The sequence below is a fragment of the Rhinatrema bivittatum genome, chromosome 2, assembly GCF_901001135.1.
Source record: "Rhinatrema bivittatum chromosome 2, aRhiBiv1.1, whole genome shotgun sequence".
Lineage (NCBI taxonomy): Eukaryota > Metazoa > Chordata > Amphibia > Gymnophiona > Rhinatrematidae > Rhinatrema > Rhinatrema bivittatum.
This window is the reverse complement of record NC_042616.1, coordinates 344,917,966-344,935,329: the sequence shown is the minus strand read 5'-3', so window position 1 is coordinate 344,935,329 and position 17,364 is coordinate 344,917,966. Positions and strand designations below refer to the sequence as shown.

Below are 17,364 nucleotides of genomic sequence, written 5' to 3'. Positions count from 1 at the left end.
GATAGATATAGATATCTATAATCCATCAGAGAACCCTAAAATAGGGTAACACCACTAATGTTTTAAATGATTTGAAAGATGATTAATGTTGCAAGTTTTATTATACAATGGCAAAGAATATCAAAACTATTCAAAAAATATTTCAAAAAATAAAATTGGCACAATAACATACATACATATTTATCAATTGCCCTAGTCAATCATTCCTCATTCACACCGCTTCTAAACTTTTTATATTGTTATGCATTTATAACATGTGTAGATATCAACATAAAACATTGTCAAAATATATACAATTTGCTTGTAATTAAACAATGACACACTTTCAATAGAGCTGGACTTCAATAAAGATACTTTGTGAATTGCAAATGAGTCACATGGAAGATACCTTCATTAAGAAGGGAATATAGTTGAATCTCAGTCCACGAGAAAGGATACTCTGTAATTGTTTCACAGGACTGTTGTTCCAATGATGTTTCTATGGTCTCTGTTCTACTTCTGCTATATCCTGTATTCTCTCTGTCCCTACAAAGGCCTCTGTTTTGCCATCCAGGCTTCCTCAGGGAAAAATATTGTTCATAACTATTCTTGCGTGGATACCATGGACTGTATTTAGTGAAAAGGACTCGATCTGTTATTGTTGATTATATGTCACTTTGTCAATCAGTGTCTCAAGACTTCCAACTGTTGTTAATTTAACAGCTTGCTAAATGCAGCATAATCATCAGTGAATTTCCACTGTCATCTTAGCGTGTTGGAAACCTTTTCAATCTCTTTGCTGGAACTGCATTTGGAACAAACTTCAATGCCTCTTTGCAGTCAGACGCTGTGATGTTAGTGTCAAATAGTGCCTTTCACCGGAAGGTGGTAAGCATAGGTACTGAGGTGCAAGCTAAGCTCTCAGTAATCCAATTAAAACCCCATCCTGGGAGTTGACTGGGATGTTGGCTGTGGCTTAGGTGCCTGCTGCTACCTCAGACGGGCACCTGGGGCCTGTTGTGATGGGGATGGAGGGTAGCACTGTGGGAATGAGTGGTGATTCCCACAAGCCTGGAGATGAATTAGTCTGATTCCAGCCTTGCTGAAAACAGTATATTTTTATTACAGCTTCAGATATGTACACAGTAGACTGACTTCCCTTCAGAACAGTGTACTCTCTTTACTTACATTTCAGTACTGCTTCTCTTAGTACTCACAGTACAGCTTCGTCTCAGCTCAATGTTTGGACAGAGTTACATTACAGGAGCTGCCTTCCTCCGGGAGACCTGAGCTTGGTCTGGTTATCCCCACCTTGATCCCAGCTCTTATTCCCAGTCTTTGGTTATGACCTGCTCTGCAGGATCCTGCCCATAGAACATATTCTCCTTAAGGAATTTAAGGTGGACCAGACTGGTCCTGCACAGGTAAATAGAGGAACTCTAAGGGGCACTGCCTCACAAGCACTTCCTCGGTTGGAAAGAGCGCCTCCTCTATCCCAGCCTCTGGTACCTCCTGAAAGTGGAGAACTGCTGCAGTGTTGCACAGTGCTCATGGATCTCGTACTCGCCAGCATCTTTCCTGCCTTTATAAATAAGGGTTATAACTGCATCAGCCAGCATACCCAACCCAGAACCACCCTCTCCTGCCCTATGAAAGAAGGTAAATAACAAAGGTTCTAATTCCCTCAAAAAAATTATATATAGCTCCTCATGGAATCCATCTGGGCTGGGACATTTACCACTAGGAAGCTGCTTAGTGGCATCTTGAATTTCCATCATAGAAATAGGTGAGTTTAACACCGCTATTTGTGCATCGTGTAATCACGGTAGCCCCAAACCCAACAAAAAATCATCAGTCACCTTATCATCCACTGGTGAAGGAGCTGCATAGAGATAAGAGAAGTAGCACACAAAAATACTCTAAATTTGCTTGGTATCAGCCATCCAACCACCTACTTGTGTCGTGAGCTCCACAGTATGGGACTGACCAGCTCTACACCTCACCATCCTAGCCAACAGTGAACTGGGCTTATCTCCATGCTCGTAAAATTGAAGTTTAGAATATCTGTGTGCGGCCAATGTTACCAATTTCCAAAGTGCTGAGCTTTTTTTTTAGCTTTCTCCAACAATTTCGAGTAGAACAATCCTTTTTATGAGGTCTCTCCAATGCAACTATCTTATCTGTCAACTTTTCTGCCTCTATCCAATGCACCCTCTGAATGTGACTTGTGCATCCTTCATCAAGGCCGGGAAATTCTCAGCAGCGAAGTATTTAACTTCCAAGTGAAAGGGCAGGGACTGGGAGGCACTAATCTATCAGGATCTGAACAGGGTGCTGGTTCAATATTGCGCATGTCAAAATTGCACTTTCCTTAATGCTCGAAAAAAAATTTGGACTACCCATGAAGTAGTCAGTTCTACTATACATTACATATTATGTCAAGGTGAATAAAAAGTGTAGTATCATTCATCCTTATGGTGTCTCCTCCATATGTCTATCAGACCCATTGTCTCCATTATATCTGTCACCCCACCCAGACCCACACTACCCACTTTGGCCTGAGATGTTTTATCTAGTCCAGGGTCAGGGCATATATTCCAGTCCCCACCTTCACATATATTCTCATAACCAAACAATACAGTTTGGTCCGTCAACCTTTTATAGAAATCCCTGTGTTTCGAATTAGGACTGTGTACATTAACAAGGGTGAATGCAACATTATATAAGGAACAATCAAGTATGATATATTTATCCTTGGGATCTAAGAAGAACCTGTGTACCTGAAAAGGAAGGGTTTTTGCTATCAAAATGCAGTCCCCTCTACTTCTTGAATTGTAAGATTCATGATAGATTGCCCCCACCCATCCCACCTTCAACTTCTCATGTTCCTTTTTGGTAAGGTGTGTTTCTTACATTAAAATCTGAACTTTGGCTCGCTTGGCAAATTGTTGAATATGTTTCCTCTTAATGGGCGATGATATACCTCTTAATCAACGTTATCATTTTCCATCAATAGCATATTAGTAGGTTTCAAATCTTGTAATCTCAAATGCATTTGTGATAAGTGGAAATGCATAAATGGGTCAACAGAGCCCAAATAATATAAAATCCTGTGCCAAGAGGAGAAAACTTAATCCTGAAAGTTTGAACATGAATGCATCTGCATATACAACAACCCATATGTGTGCCACATTTTCTCCCAATTCCCAACTCTAACAATGACCCCCCCCCCCAATATAACTCCCCTCTAATCCTCCAACTATCCCTAGCCCAAGAACAGACTCTGTCTCAACCAAACGCAACTGCCCCCTAAACATCCCAGGTCCATTGCCCCCAAATGGGAACACCTTTGGGATCAAGGAGTGAACCCAGCAACTCTGTTACCACCCTCACCCTTAAATTCCAGGGATCAAATACCTGTATACCACTTATTACCCAACCCTTCCTTAGTCCTACTCAAAACCACCCTGCTGCTCCCCCACCTCAGATGAACAGCACTCTCAATTCCCTCATTCAAGGACCAGAATACCCCTTTACCCTCCCAATTTAAACAATAGTGTGCCTCCAAAACAAAATAGCAAAGATACACAGGAGGGATTACCGAAAAAGGGAAGGAGAAAACAAACAGAAGCAAGCTAAAAATCCCCACCTAATTTTAATAAAGTCATCCTAGGGTTCAGCAAATCATTGCTAGAGTTCGAATTCAGCCTGAGTGGACTGAGTTTCTGGGTTACACCAGTCACTGAATTTCAGCACACACGTATAACAACCACGGAGATGAACGCAGCCACCGCTCTCAGCCTTCTTTGCAGTAGAACAACATGACTAAACACAGGTGAATTTGTAAAGCAAGTTTGCCTCCATGTCCCACAGTCAATCTGCTGCTGCTCAGGATTTTGATCGCCTCTGAATGCCATCAGGGAAGAACATCCAAAGGCCACCAACACTGCTGTACAAATAGCTGACTGGCAACCCAGCTGGACATGGAGGGTTGGGTGAAATCAGAATATAGCCTCTCATACACATGCCAAAATGTGGCCCCAAAGACATTTACACTTGCTCCAACAACCGAAGTAGGATAGACCAAAAGGACAAAAAGAGTTATGAAAAATTAAAAATACTCTGCCAGGTTAAGTAATAGAGGTGAACTCACACTGCACACTCAATGAACTCCCGTAACAAGAAGCTAAATGATGCATTATCACTGCTTTCCTGCCAAAAGTTAACTCCTTTCTTGCCAACTTCATTTAGGATGCCATTGTACCATTGTTGTCTTTATGGGACCACCATTTTTGAAACCACAATTCAGCCGGCTTTACAGTATTGAAAGTCATATATTTACCCTGATCAGACACCCACAGTTTTATGGGATATTGCAGTGCATATTTGAGAACACATTTTTGCATTTCCCTTTTCATGGCTGCAAAGGCTTTTTGCCTCTTATGTTGGAGTTCGGCCAACAAAATAAAGGAAAAGCATGAACTGGTTCCCTTGTACATAATGTCTTTCATTTCTCTAGCTGCAGTCACGAGTTTTTGCTTATCCTGGAAATAATGGAGCTTAACCAGAACTCCTCTTGGTCGCGTGCCCTGTACAAGAACTGGTACCAGCACTAATGCACCCTATCAATATTAATAGACCCATTTTTACCAGGGATTTGAAGCAGCTCTGGAAGCCACATAGTAAAGAAAGCACATGCGCTCAGGCAGCCCGATAATCTGAATGTTGCAGCATCTGGATCTGTTCTCCAAATCATCAAGTTTATCATGGACTGAGGTAATATTGCATTCTAGCTTTTCCAGCTTGGCACTAGCAGAAGTTGCCGATAACTCGAGCTCTGTTATGCGCGTCTCGGCCTCTTCAATTCGGCCAGTATTCTCTTGTGCCGTTTTAACCAGTTCTGCAACTTATCCATAATTATGCCCATTTGCTTATCTAACTTCCATGAGATTTGCTCCACAAATTTTTCCAATATAGAATGTAGTTACTCCTCACGGTTGGACCCTTCCCCTTCCTCTGTTTCTACCGCGGTATCATCCTCTGAGGCTGAATCATCCTAGCGGGTCGCTCACTCTTCTCTAGTCCTTTCAGATTCAGGAGCTGTTTTTTGTTGTTGTTGTTGTTTATTGCAGGGCCCTGCAGGCTTGTTTTCTTGTTCTATTGGCTTTAGATGTCTGTTCTTAGAAAGTCCCTCCGACCTGCTGTCCATCGCAGAACCAGTGTTACAGATAAGTAGCTTCACGTTCTCCAAAGGCAGGCCTCATACGTGGGGACTCCCAAGCTACAGTTTGCCTCTAATAAAAGAGAAAAAGTTTGAGATGGTATCAGGTCAACCTCTTATCTGTCTCTTTCTTGTTTTTTTTTTTTTTTTGTGGTAGTTTGATTCAAATTACAGCTTTATCATGGACTGAGGGACCCTGCCTGGAAGGCAGGGAGTTAAGTAGGGCTGTGTATGTCGCGTAGGGAATGATCAAAGCTTCTAGAAGCTTTGAAATCAAATTGTGTGCTGGACTCCATCTAATGATGCATCTGTATGTGAGGACTGACATCTTGCTGTCCATCAGAGAACCAAGGATACCAGTAACTTGACTTTCCTAAATTTGTTTGCATCCTTCCACTTGGTATTTCATATTACGACTGCTAGATGTACAACTTCTTTTCCTATTAAAAAAAAAGTGTGTTTTGTGCATTATTAATTACATTCAGATATTTAAATATCTCTATCATAATCCCTATTTCTGTCCTCTTGTAGGGTATGTGCATATGTCCTTTGGGGCAGAATCTCCAACATTTTGATTGCCTCTTTCTGTACTGCTTCTATCCTACCTCTACACTTTTTTGAGATACAGCCTCCAAAACTAAACACAGTACTCTAGCTGAGATCTCACCAGTGATCTGTTCAGGGACATTTTCACCTCCTTTTTCTGCTGGACATGCCTCTGTGCAGTCTGGCATTTCTCTGGCCCTAGTCACTACCTTTTTAGACTGTTTTGGTTCCTTCAGATTATCATATCACCCCAAGGTCTCTTTCCTTGCCCATGCACATTAGTATGTCCTCCACCCACCCCCCCCCCCACCCCCCTAAAATAAAATTACGTACAGCTCCTTTGAATTTCTGTACCCCAATTCATGAATCCAGTTTGGACTCTGAATCTTCATTGCCAAATTTCCAACCATTCCTCAAGCTTTCTTAGATCACTTCTCATTCTTTGTACCCATTTGCAGATCTTAGCATCATCTGCAAAAATATATCACCCTTTCCTTCTAACCCCTCCACAGTTTCGCTAATGAAGATATGGAACAGAACTGACTCCGGACCGATTCCTGAGGCACACTTTTCTCCTCCGAGTCTATTCTATTTACTGCTGTCATCTATCAGTCAACCAATTTCTTATCCAGTTTACTGCCTTGGGACCCATTCCCAGCCAGCTAAATTTATTCATGAGCCTTCTATGTGGGACTGTAGCAAATGCTTTGCTGAAATCCAAGAAAACCATATAAATAGATGTGTGTTTTTTATTTTTATTTTAGACCAAATGTCATCAATATTGGCCTGATCCACCAGATGTAATGGAGTATGGTAATTTCCGCATCAAATGTCAATCAGAAGACTGCACCCTTGCCTATGTTTTTAGAGAAATGTTGGTTACAAATATCGAGGTAGGTACTTGTATTCTTTATTTATATTTCTGTATGAGTAAGCAATAATCTACAACTTGGTATGAGGCAAACATATAATACTTAATGATCTAATGGTCTGTGTGAGGCAGGAAATAAAATTTGTTTTACTGCACACATAGGAGTGACTTGTATTGCATTTATAAAATTATCAGATTGAAGTGACAGGGAGGGAACATCAGGTAGCCATTTTATGGAAGACTGGAGAGGCTGGTTGTGTGTTAAGTAAAATTTTACATCGAAGATTAATTTATAGCTGAGTTACATCATTCTTATTACTGAATGCCTTTTTTTTTTTTTTTAATGAAAGATGCAGAAAATGTGTCAAAGCAAACAGTGGTATTTGAGTGCATATCTGCTAGCTGGTCTTGCATGTTCAGCTGTCAGAGACACTGGAAGGAAATAATTCTGAAAACGCACAAGGATGTAAAAGTGGCCCCATAAGAGAATTATGGCCATAGACATCAACTTTTTTAAATGATCGGGGGGGGCCCTAAAATCGACCACATTACCTTTCCCTGGTCACAGTGAAGGCGTTTGCTCAGAATTAAGGATGTTTGAGCACCTACCGCGCCCACAGAGCTGATGCCTATGATTATGGTTCTTATTCTCTCTGATTGTTCCCATTCTTTACTACTGTTTGTTTTGGATCTTCACGTGCAGATGTTTTATTTTGCCTTACTCTGAGAGAGGCTTACAGTTTTGCCATTTTTCCACGTTCAGTTGCTTGGTTTTGAGGAAATGGGAATCTGAGTGAAAATGTTTAGCATGTAAACAAAGCATGGAAATGCATTTTATATTTTAACAGCTTTCCACCCAGTTCTTATAAATATACGGTATATCCTGCAATTGATAAAATGCAGTTTAAAACTTGAACATTAAAATAAGTATGTACAATGTGAAATATGGGCATTCCATTATGGACAGATATACATTGACTAATGAATGTGATCACAAAATGTCAATTTAAAAAGGAATATCTAAATTCCCATGTGTTGGAATGTCTTAAGTTTGCTTTCTTAGTTGTGTTTATACAAATATTTGCTTAATGCACCATTTGAGACTTTGAAGTCTAGATGAAATGTCACAGCAGGCATTTATGCACGTTGTTTAATGTTGGACATGTTTTTAGTTTGTTCTGAAATGTTTTGGTTCTATTAGAAAAGTGATAATAGAAGGGTAGAGCAATGGAATTTTCTTAATGTGCTAGCCTGATATGGCAACAATATTCAGCCAGCCCAGATTTGTCTCCACCCATACCTAGAACTCTCTTTGCTTATTACTTGCCTATGCAGAACCCTGTCAAAGGCCTTGCTGAAATCCAAATCCGCTGCATCTAGCTCTCTCTCCCCTGATCTTACTTTCTGGTCACTCAAAGAAATTGATTGTGCCTTTGAAGTGTTTCCTTCTGTTAGGTCAATCAAGGAAATTTCACCGTAGAAAGAAATAGTTTAGTTAAGCAAGTTACAGCCTCCAGTTTTTTAGTCCGTGGCAAGCCTCGCTCTCAGCAGCCCCTGCTTCAACATCAACTCCTTTAAATAACAAAAAGAAAATTAAACAAATTTAGCACAGCTTCTTCTGTACTGGCCCATGGGATAGTGAATATGATGAGATGTGACTCTGCTTCTGCTTTCTGCCACCAGCACTGCCTTGGCCTGATACCAGCTGCCTCCTGCTAATTCCTACCACTAGTGCTTGGACCCGGAGCCTCCTCTCCACCCCACTTATAAAGTTCATTATCTCACCCAGGTCAAGACTAAGGAAGCTGATCCAGTTCTGGATTAGCTTTGTTGCATGCATGAAGTTGTTCTGATTTTCCTTTAATTAATAAATAAATAAAAATGTCTCCATCGCCATGCGTGCAACTGGGCAAAAACGGGACTGGAGCAGCCTATCCAGGTTGACCTGGGTGAGGTGGCAACTCCATACCCACCATATAGTTCAAACTAACACAGACATACTGTGCCAGAAATGGGAGGAAGACCGGTAAAAGTAGGCTGCTGTGCTGTGGGTGAAGCCATGGGACAAATGAAATATGAAATGACGGGAAGAAGGGAGAGATGGAGAAAGGAAATTAGAAAAGGATAACCTAAGAAAGCAGAGATATGTGGCAGGGGGAGGAACAGGTTGCAGCAAGAGTTCAGTAGTAAAGTAAGGGCAAAGGTGAGAAAAATGGAAAAACAGATGGAGAAAGTATTGAAATGGAGAAAAGTATTAAAATACATGAAATTGTCCAGAAACATGGTTAGAAATGTATTTTTTAGGTTTTGAAAAGAGCAATCCTTTTGTGTATAATAAACAGTTTGAACTGTATGCAGATTTGCTGCAGAGTGATGGCAGGCACAAGAAAACTCAGTTTTCTAGTTTTTGCTACAAAATCTCTGAGCTGCTATAGAAAACAAAGAGCCTAGGCTGCGCCATCCTGTATAGATGAGCCCGATGATGCTTTTCATCTCCTGTTCAAATGGCCTTTCACCACTTATTCTCCTTTATCAGTGACTCACCCCTCCTCTACTTTGCCACTTTCCCAAATGGATAATGTGCTGTATGAGGTACTGTGTATAGACGCAGATGAAAAAAGCAGATGTGGTAATTGTTCCTCATTGCATTTCGGTGTTGCTAAGTCAGTAAGAGCAAGGCATAGTGTGCAAATGGAATTGGGGCATTTAATTTTTATTCTGCATGCATATCAGCCTTCCCTAACTTATAAAGTTCATTATCTCAATTTCCTTTTAATTGATTTTTTCCCTTTCTTCTCATATGCTTCCTTTGGAGTAGGATCACGTAAGTTGTTTTGACCATATTAAAATAAGGCAGTGTGGTGCTTGCAGCATAAGCAAGCATTTTTGGCTGCTTGTCCTTGAACATAATATAAGAGTTGCCATACTGGCAAGATCCCAAACAATAAATAGATCACATGCTGCTATCATGCAGTGATTAGTAGTAGCTATTCCCTACTTGGTTAATAACAGTTTACGGACTTCTCCAGGAACTTGCCCAAACCTTTTTTTTTAAACCCAGCTATACTAATTGGCTTAACCACATCCTCCGGCAATGAATTTCAGAGCTTAATTGTACATTAAGTGAAAAATATTTTTTTCTGATTTTGTTTTTAATGTGCTACTTACTAACTTTATGGAGTATCCCTTAGTCTTTATATTTTTGTGGTGGTGATATAGCAGGGCAAGCTCATATTTCTTCTGCCCAAGTCTACATTTTTGTGATTGCAGGAGAGTGGCTCCATATATTTTGAAGATGGACAATGAGTCATATATATTATGTGGCTGATAATCTATTATACTGCAGGGTAGACTCCTTCAGGCCAATACAGTACCGTGCCCTGAGTAGGCGTTAATTTTAGAGGAGCCCAAAAAGTGTACAGAAAAGCAGAAAATACTGCTTTTCTGTACTTCCTCTGACTTAATATCATGGCAATATTAAGTTAGAGGAACAGAAAAAGGAGAAAGATCAAACAAAATTCTAAAAAAAAAAAAAAAAATGGTCTGACCACATTCAAGGTCTGGCCTGATGGACCAAGTGGTCTGGGTCAGACCTGGGGATCCAGTATCTGAATTCAGGAATCAAAGTCCTTACCATAAAACCGTCCTTGCCAGACTCAAATCTTCTCCCTCCTGGCCAGGCACCTCTTCCAGGGACCTCCTGAAAGGTGACTGGTCCTTTCACTGACATGTGACAATGAACGGACCAATCAGCAATAAGTGAATAAGTGAATACATTAATATTAAGTGTCTGGCCAGACCTTGGGAGGAGGGAGCTTAAATCAGGTCAGCTGCTTGACACCCAGCTATGTCTCCTACGCGCCTGATGCCAAGGACATGCTAATGTGTCCTTTTAAATGCAGCAGGTCATTTAAATATGACATCAGGTACCCAGAAGAGGTAGTTGGGGCACGCATTAGGAAAGCAGATCTCAGCACTGAATGCCTACTTTCTATGCACTGATATTGCATCGGCCTCTTTGTTTCTTAGAAGTCCCTTCCTGTTTATAGGACTCTGTATCAGGATTTACATCGACCTTCCTTCTATCGGGAAAACCATGGGAACTTACTGGCAAAGATCAGAGAAACCTCTCCATTTGAGTTCTAAAATCGTAAAGTCTTCCTTGTACTCCTGAGACTATCAGCTCCACAGTAATCAGACTTTTATGCCTCTTCCCAATCTGGGGATTGTATATCCTCTTCATAGTACCCAAAGCTACCAATCATTGATTATACAAGTTCCTTCTTTTAAGCTATCTATTGAAAATCCTTCCCTTTTATATCCAGTACAGAAAGTTCTACAGATCTTTGTGCAGTAACACAAAAGAAAAAAATAAAATTATCAGGTTCGGGTATTGTATGTCTTCTTTTTCTTATGTATACTTGTGAGAGAGATATTTTCATTTTGTGATGAACAAGATGAAAAAAAGGTATAGAATTGCATGGCAAGTTAGTTATGACCTGCATGTGCATGTTAGTTGTTCCAGGCATGTGTGTTCCAAATGCTCTGATGAAGGAGGAGTGGACATTGGAGAGAAGGAGTGTCACGGTGGATGTGGGGGAATGGTATATGTGATGTACTCTTTACTCCATGTACTCTCTCACATCCTCCCCACTCCATCATGCTCCTTCCGCTCTCCTCCCAAACTGTCTTCCTCCCACTCCTCAGCCATAGCCCCACCCCTTCTTGGCCACTGACTCCACTTTGTCTTTGGCTGGCAGGGCCTAGGGAGCTCTGCTAGCCCCCTTTCTCTGGCTGCCAGCTGCTTCCTCATCACAACCTATTTTTTTGAGTTTGTGTACCTTTCCAACACTATTCCCTGCCTGTGACATCATTGTATTTGGGGGGGTTTTTCCCCATAAACCGCATTTGATAGAAACAATAAAATCTTTTCTAAAACTATGACTTGCATGCAGACTGACGGTATCGGATCTTTCTGTTCAATTTGCATTCATCCTAGTGCTTCCTAGTCTAAAGCTAGTTTGATCAGGCAAACCACTTGAGCCACATTCTTTTGATTATTTTTCCTTTGCAATAATAGAAAGATTTCACGGATGTTTATCCTGCCAGCTCTTCTGGCTTCTTGAGCATAAATTCTAACCCGTTACGTTTCCTTCAGTCCTCTGCAGGGCTGAGGACTGAATTGAAAGGTGAGATAAGAGACTTGGTAGAGTGCAAATAGGGCTCTCTCTCTCTCTCTCTCTCTCTCTCTCTCTCTCGATAAAGAGAATGATTTATTACAATATGATAATGAGTTTCCTTTAGAGAGGGCACAATTTGCTCAGGAAGATTAGAGGATCAAAAGCAGGGCACAAAATGAGGGGGGAATACATTTCCTCTTAATAGAGAGAGAAATGTTCTCTTTCTTAAGGAGGGGGGAGGGTGACCCCATTACTCCAGCAGTAATTTTGGTTTCTCAGCTCCACCAAAGTTTTTGAGCAACAGAAGGTGCTGCATGGGAAGAGCCTACATTTGTGGAGTTGGTGGAAAGCCCTGAGGGGGGTAGTAAGATAATAGAAAAGAGAGACAGAGAAAAAGAGCAGAGAGACAAAGGGAGGGCTGAACAGAGAGGAGGGAGGAAGAGATGAGCAGACATGCACAAGGTTGGGAAAGAGAAGAAACCCATGTGAAAAATATACAGGGAGGGAGGAGAGTGAAATAAACACAAGGGAGAGGGGCGAGATACACAAAGATGGTGGGGAAAGAAGAGCAGCAACACAGATGATAGAAAGGAAGTGACAGAAGCAAGGGTAGATTGCAAGAAAATATCAGCCCGGGGGATTTTTTCAAAACCGGCCAACAGGCTAAGTGACTCCCTCATGTTCTTTAGCTCCCCAAACCCTTGAGAGGTTCATCATGTGTACTGGAGCCTGACAGCCTCAAGTTAAAGGATCTCCAAAATAAATTTCACAATTTTCCTAAATAATTAAGTAGTAGAGCATACCTTAGACCAGAGGTGAGCAAACATAGCTACAGTCCCCCCCTTCCATCCATCCACAAATTTGGTCTCAGATATAAATATTAAGGGTGTGCATTCGTTTGCAATGTATTGGCAATCCGCAACTTATATGCCATATTCGTTGTATTTGTGGGGGTCACGAAACGTATGGCGAACCCCCACGAATACAACGTATCACTAACGAATAAACCCCCACCCTCTGCTCCCCCCCCCCCCAAGACTTGCCAAAAGTCCCTGGTGGTCCAGTGGGGGTCCTGGAGCGATCTCCTGCACTCGGGCTGTCGGCTGCCGGTATTCAAAATGGCGCCGATAGCCCCATGACATAGTAAGGGCAAAGGCTATCTGCGCCAATTTGAATAATGTACCTTCTCTTTGTCTGCTTTTATTTTTTTGTGGACTGGAGTTCCTGATTTCTGGACATGCTTTATTTACTCTGATTGTCAATTGGAGGATTTCATCTTTTTTAGTGGCATTAGATTTTCTAGATTTGCTTCATTCCTGCTAATAGTGGGGGAGCCAAAGTGATACATCCATTTGGTGAGAGTGCTCGTGGATCCCAGCAATTTTCTTTTTGGATTACCTTTTTGGACTTTTTAATTTTCTTTTTTGAATTGTAACTAGGGGACTTTTCTGTGCATTCTGTGAGCCTGGTGGGGGAGCCCACTTAAAGCAGCAAATCTTTGTTAGTTTCTTGCAGTATAGCCACGTTGGTTGGGAGGCTGTGTGAGGGTTGTGTCTGTGGAAGATGTGAAGGGTGGCTTGTATTGCATAGTGCGTATGGGGAGGGGTTGGGTTGTGATGTTGTCACTTGGTTTCAGACAGTTGGTTTTGGGAAGGTTGATTATGGGGTTTTGAGTCTTGGCAGTTAAATTTTAAAACTAGACATTACAGATTCTTTTCTATGTGATCTCCTATATAATGGGGGCTTCTGCCTTGGTAAATGTGGAGTATTTCCTTTTTTATGTCTTTGACTGTGCTATGATTGTTGTCATTTATTTTTTATTATAGCTTCTTCTGACTTGAAAATCATTACTCTGAATGTTAGCAGTATCTCCATTTCATTAAGAGAACCAGGATTCTGCAATTTCTAAAGAAACTCAAGGTCCAGATAGCATTTCTGGAGGACTAAAATTGAGCATAAGAAGCTTGCCAAAGATTGGGTTGGTACAGTTATACATCCCTCCTTCAGTTCAAAATGCAGAGGAGTGTGCATATTAATTCACTGAGTGTTGACTCTGACTATCACTGGGTCATATCGGGACCCCAAAAATTGTTTTGTTATTATTTAGGGGAAATTATTTGGTTCCTAGCTCCTGATTAATGTATACAGTCCGAATGGTAACCACAAATAATTTTTTGCCTCCTTTCTCGATAGGCGGCAAAAATGTAATTCTTCTGCAGTAAGTATGGGAAGTAGATTGAATATTTGTCAACTCTGAACTAGGTAGATCTAATCCTTCTGCAGCTCATGTGGTCATCCCAGATACATTTCTGAATATTATGCAATTACATAATCTCAAAGATTTTTGTAGAGAGTTGTTCACTAGGAGGTGGGACTACACTTTTTTACTCTCCCAGGCTTCGTACATATATCAGGATAGATTTCTTTCTCTGTAGCCAGGCTGTTATGGATAAAATGGTTGACTATGACATCGGGCCGATGTAATAAGCTGCACCAAGCCTACCACAGGTTTTTACTCCAGTTTTAGCACAAGATTTTTGGTACTAACCTTACTAAGGCATGTAATATGGGTTTAAGCTTTGAAAAAACCTGTACTTAGAAACTAGTGGTATGCTTCACGCAGGTCCATACAAATCACATGTAAAAGAGGATATTAGCTATTACAGGGCAATGTAAAGAGTAGTGTTAGTGGGATGACATCTTACACTTGTTTTTTAACATGGGAGATTTAACGCCTGGATCAGGGCAAGAGTAAAAGTTAAAGTACATTTCCAGTGCCCATTTTAGTACATTATGTTGCGGGTGTAGGTGCTTCTCTGAGCTTTTCTCTGTCAAACATGGATTACGTCTGCTTTGGTATAAGATGAATGCCAAGAGAAAAACACCTGCCATCCACTTTTTTTTGATAATTTTAATATGAATTTTACTGTGATTTTAATAAAATATTTGTAATGACTGACCAGGCTCCTCCTCCTTTTGTGTGACTCCATTTTAGGACAGGCCCTGCATCATTTGTCCAGAGTTTCCCACACTTGTTTGGGAATCCCTAGCCCATGGAGGCATGGTCTGACACTTGGACCTCTCTATCTGTGCCAGCTTGGCCTTAACAGCCACTCTGGTATCCCTCCATTGATGGTTCAGCTGGTCCACCATCCAGGTAGTCACTGACAGACCTCTGGTATCCTTGGTGATACTCTCCCAGATCTTCCTCTTGATCTTCAAGGAAGTCGTCTACCTGAAGGCTGCACTGTGCTTCTCATAGACCCACTATACCAGAAGGGCCCTCTCTTGCTCCATGAAGCATACAATGCGTTGATGACACTTCTCCTCCAGCTGCTGGTTGCTGGTTCCCTCCTGCTTGTCATTCCCTGGTGATGACTGTGGCGGGTCCCAACCTCCCTGAGTACAACTCTCACTACCTGCTTCCCTCCCTCTCCCCCTGCTGTGACACCTCCACCTGCTTTCTTTTCTACCCCCCCTAAAAAAAAAAACTTCCCCTACTACCTCACGTATGCCTCGTTCTCTCACCCTTTCTCCCTTCCTTGGCCATATGCAACCAACTCATGCACCACTCATCCACTCCCCAATTCGCACCCCCTCTGTCACACTCCATTCATAGCCATGAAAACCTACTCCACACTGTCAGAAGCCTAAACACAAAAGTGGACAGACTGTCACAGAGGAACAATCTTTGCACTCAAAAGATTCACTCAAGGGGACAGACTGAGAACTAAAGGATGGGAAACAGCAATGGAAAAGAAGCAGCACAAAATACACCACTCAACAATTGTAAATTACCAAGAACAGCCACCACTTCTACACCATGAAAACCTCCAACACCTAGTCCAGAGCTCGCCTAGTACTAACTTTGACAAAATGGCCATGGAAGAGGCTGCCTTTTATTTCCATGTGAGGGTAGTGTGTCCAAGAAAACAGATGGTAATCTGGGCACCACCAATCCCTCCACAGGTCAGCCTAGGTCACTTTTCTCTACCAATAGGTAACTCTGCAGCATTTCCCCTATTAACACTGATTTTTACTGCTGTTTTTTACAGTGGTTTTGTGCCTGTCTGTTTTAACGCTGGTTTTTGAATGCATTTTGGGGTTACCATGGATTTCTACCACCAGTTTGACCCCATTAGTTTATAGCATCGAGCAGGGCTGCTGGTTTTTAACGCGTGCGTTACTAAAAATCAGTGTTAACATTTGGCACTGTTTTTAGTGCGGGATTTTTTTACATTAGCCCCATAATGACTTTATCTGACCATCATGCTATTGCACTTACATTAGCTATATTACACAGTAATAGAATGAGCAGTAGATGGCATCTTACTCTTTCTACTCTTAAGAATAAACCTTTTTCTCATATGATTAAAGAGGCAGTGAGCGACTTCCAGATGCATTACCTAGCATTGGAATATGATCCTTGTTTGTGATGGGAGACCTTGAAAGTGGTTCTTCAGGGTAGAATAATTTTTTTTTACCAATTATAAGAATAAGTAACATCTTGAAAAGCAGAGGAATTCATTGGAGCATATAAAAGACTTGAAAAGTAACATAAATTAAATAGTTTGGGCTAAAACATTTAAAACATTTGCCATTGGTTAGGGATAAATTAGCTGAATGGCAGGGATTGCAGAAAGAGAAGACCTTGTGGTACAGTAGGCAAAAATATTCTGAAAAAGATAATAAGCCAAGCCCCCTGTTAGCTAGATTGTTTAAAATTGGTAGGTTGTCAGTCTTAATTAGCATGATAAGGGCAAACAGATTATAGAGATGTTTAAAGACCATTTTAAGTCACTGTATCAAGAGCCTGGTTTGGCCACTGATTTTGCATGATATAATTCACTTGCCTCAAATATCTGAGGAGGCTACAGAACACCTAGTGGCTCTAATCACAATGCTAGAGGTCCTGCATGCGATTAAATCATTGGTCTTACAGAAGAGCCCGGAATCCGATGGATTATAAACCTTTCCAGGATATATTTGTTCCTCTTTTATGCAAACTGTTTAATTTTTGGGATACACCTCATGCTCCAACAGGGCATCTGCAGGATGCAGTGATCACATGAATCTATAAACAAAATAAAGATCATAAGAACATAAGAAATTGCCATGCTGGGTCAGACCAAGGGTCCATCAAGCCCAGCATCCTGTTTCCAACAGAGGCCAAACCAGGCCACAAGAACTTGGCAATTACCCAAACACTAAGAAGATCCCATGCCACTGATACAATTAATAGCAGTGGCTATTCCCTAAGTAAATGTAATTAATAGCCGTTAATGGACTTCTCCTCCAAGAACTTATCCAAACCTTTTTTGAACCCAGCTACACTAACTGCACTAACAACATCCTCTGGCAACAAATTCCAGAGCTTTATTGTGCATTGAGTGAAAAAGAATTTTCTCCGATTAGTCTTAAATGTGCTACTTGCTAACTTCATGGAATGCCCTCTAGTCCTTTCATTATTCGAAAGTGTAAATAACCGATTCCCATCTACTCGTTCAAGACCTCTCATGATCTTAAAGACCTCTATCATATCCCCCCCCCCCCCTCAGCTGTCTCTT

The 17,364-nt window shown here is 41.2% G+C and overlaps 1 protein-coding gene across 5 annotated transcripts in view; it reads left to right on the top strand.

Annotated features, from left to right (window-relative positions):
- Nucleotides 1-17,364, top strand: part of PTPN3 (protein tyrosine phosphatase non-receptor type 3) — a 723,876-nt gene that overhangs the window by 630,806 nt on the left and 75,706 nt on the right. For 4 of the 5 annotated variants that reach the window (XM_029589859.1, XM_029589860.1, XM_029589862.1 and 1 more), the window contains one exon: nt 6,511-6,639. In XM_029589859.1, coding sequence (XP_029445719.1) covers nt 6,511-6,639 — 129 coding nt within the window. Of the gene's footprint in view, nt 1-6,510; nt 6,640-13,623; nt 13,776-17,364 lie in introns of all 5 variants that reach the window. The other variant, XR_003854628.1, reaches the window with a different exon arrangement.